The 1,967-nt window shown below is 51.2% G+C and overlaps 1 protein-coding gene across 4 annotated transcripts in view; it reads right to left on the reverse strand.

Moving 5' to 3' along the window:
• The window catches only part of PEX5 (peroxisomal biogenesis factor 5), a 15,542-nt gene that overhangs the window by 13,078 nt on the left and 497 nt on the right, over positions 1-1,967 (reverse strand). For all 4 annotated transcript variants that reach the window (XM_006757541.2, XM_006757540.2, XM_006757539.2 and 1 more), the window contains exons 2-5: positions 1,606-1,768; positions 893-928; positions 491-623; positions 140-271 (exon numbers count right to left, since the gene is read on the reverse strand). In XM_006757541.2, coding sequence (XP_006757604.1) covers positions 140-271; positions 491-623; positions 893-928; positions 1,606-1,752 — 448 coding nt within the window. In that variant the 5' untranslated portion in view covers positions 1,753-1,768. The remainder of the gene's footprint in view (positions 1-139; positions 272-490; positions 624-892; positions 929-1,605; positions 1,769-1,967) is intronic.

Consider the following 1,967-nt stretch of genomic DNA (forward strand, 5'->3'; position numbering starts at 1 on the left):
CAAGGCTGCTGATCAACTGAACGCTGTCTCCGTGTCATTCCTTCTTCGCTGACTCAGTCCACACCTTTGGAAACCCCTGGACCTGCTGGGGTTGGACCCCAATAGGAACCACTTCAGATTTTCCCCTGAGGAGCCTCACCTGTAACTTCAGAGATGAATTCTTGGGACCAGTCCGTCTCATTATAATCCTGCGTTACATCCACAGCATCTCCAGCTGCAAGAAACTCCTGGGCCCAGTTCTCAGACAAGGCCAAGTCTGCCACCCCAGGGGCTGGAGATAGAGAAGGAGAGAACTGAGAAACAAAAGAAATGCATATCATTCTCTCATGCCTAAGGAACCCTGAGTGCCCATGAAAACACTGTTCCTTTTGTCCCCTTCTGCATCTCAAGTTTCCCAGTCCCAGCAGCATCCAAATATGGAACCCCCTTGGCTCTATCTGCACACACACAAAAAATGGTGATCTCCCCTCCCATCAGACTCTGGACCCACCTCTCTGGGGTGCCTGGCGGAAACTTGACTGTTCAATCTCCTGCATCTCTGCCAGGAGGTCATCCATCTTGAAGGTCTGAGGAGCACGCGATATAAGTGGTTCATTCTGGTCCTGGAGGAATTCGGCCACCAACTGTCAGAAGAGAGATGGTGAGATGAACCCAGCAAGAGGCAGGGCCATGGGATGGGGGTTACTAATGTCAAACAGAAGGAAAAGAAAACACAGAAACTACAGATTTGGGAATACGCCAAGAAATACATTTTTTTTAAAATAAGCAAGAGGGCTAAAGCAAATTTCATTTGGTCAGGAAAGTCCAAAGACTGAAATGTGGGTGAACCAACTTTAAAGTAAAAACACAACAGGCAACAGGAAAATGAAACAGAAGAAACTAGAACACTTACCTCATCTTCAGAGGCTACCCCCAAAGGCTTAGGGACCTAGACAGAAGGGAGACAACAAAACCTCTGTGAGCCTCGTTTCTTCACCTATAAAACGGTTGCCTCCATCAATGTAAAGATGTACAGCACTTAGCATGTTGCTTAGTAAACACTCATTGAGTGGTAACTATTCTTTGCAACACGATGAGCAATGATTTTCAACCTTTTTCATCTCGTGGCACACACAAACTAATTCCTAAAATTCTGCAGCACACCAAAAAATAAATTTTCTGCTGATCCGACCAAAAAAAAAAAATAGGTATAACTTTGTTTTTTGCTAAATGTATCTTTTTATTGATTTCAGACAAGAAGGAAGAGAGCGATAGAAACATCAATAATGAGAGAGAATCACTGATCGACTGCCTCCTGCACACCCCGCTCTGGGGATCAAGCCCCCAATCCTGGCATGTGCCCTGACCCGGCGTCCAACTATGACCACAACCCGCTGGGCTAGGTCTCATTTCCATTCATTCACAGCGGACGGCTATTGTGTGGGCTCTTGTCATTTTTTTATTTGACAATCTGAAGAGGAAGAGGTCAGTGCCCCTGACCGCACAGTCGGGTACTGCGTGTCTTACAAAGCCTGGACGCGCACTGAGAAAGCCGTTCGGTGTACTCCCTAATAGGCACCCTCTACCCCACGCCACTCCTGGGCCCTCCGACCCAAGAACACTCACCGTCTCGGAGGCTGGGGTCCCCGGTGGCCAGGGACCGGGCCTCAGCCCCTCCTGCCGAAGGGCCTTGTCCTGGGTGAAGTGCCCGGCCAGCTTCATGAGCGGGTTGGCACCTCCGCATTCGGCCTCCACCAGCTCCCGCATCGCCATGGCGACCGCCAGCTCTCTGATGGGCAAAGAGAAGGTGAGGCTCAGGTCCCTGTCACACCCAAACCACCACCTAGCCAGTATCTGCAGGAGGCGGGCAGACGTCCGCCCCGGGTTAGCCCCTGGCCCTTCCCCACCTGTGCCTTCTGCTGCGGCCTCACCTCGGTCAGAAGTCCGAGAGGGGCCCGCTGCTCTCCTGCCGCCCACCCCGCACCCCC

Source organism: Myotis davidii, unplaced genomic scaffold, assembly GCF_000327345.1.
Source record: "Myotis davidii unplaced genomic scaffold, ASM32734v1 scaffold13, whole genome shotgun sequence".
Taxonomy (NCBI): domain Eukaryota; kingdom Metazoa; phylum Chordata; class Mammalia; order Chiroptera; family Vespertilionidae; genus Myotis; species Myotis davidii.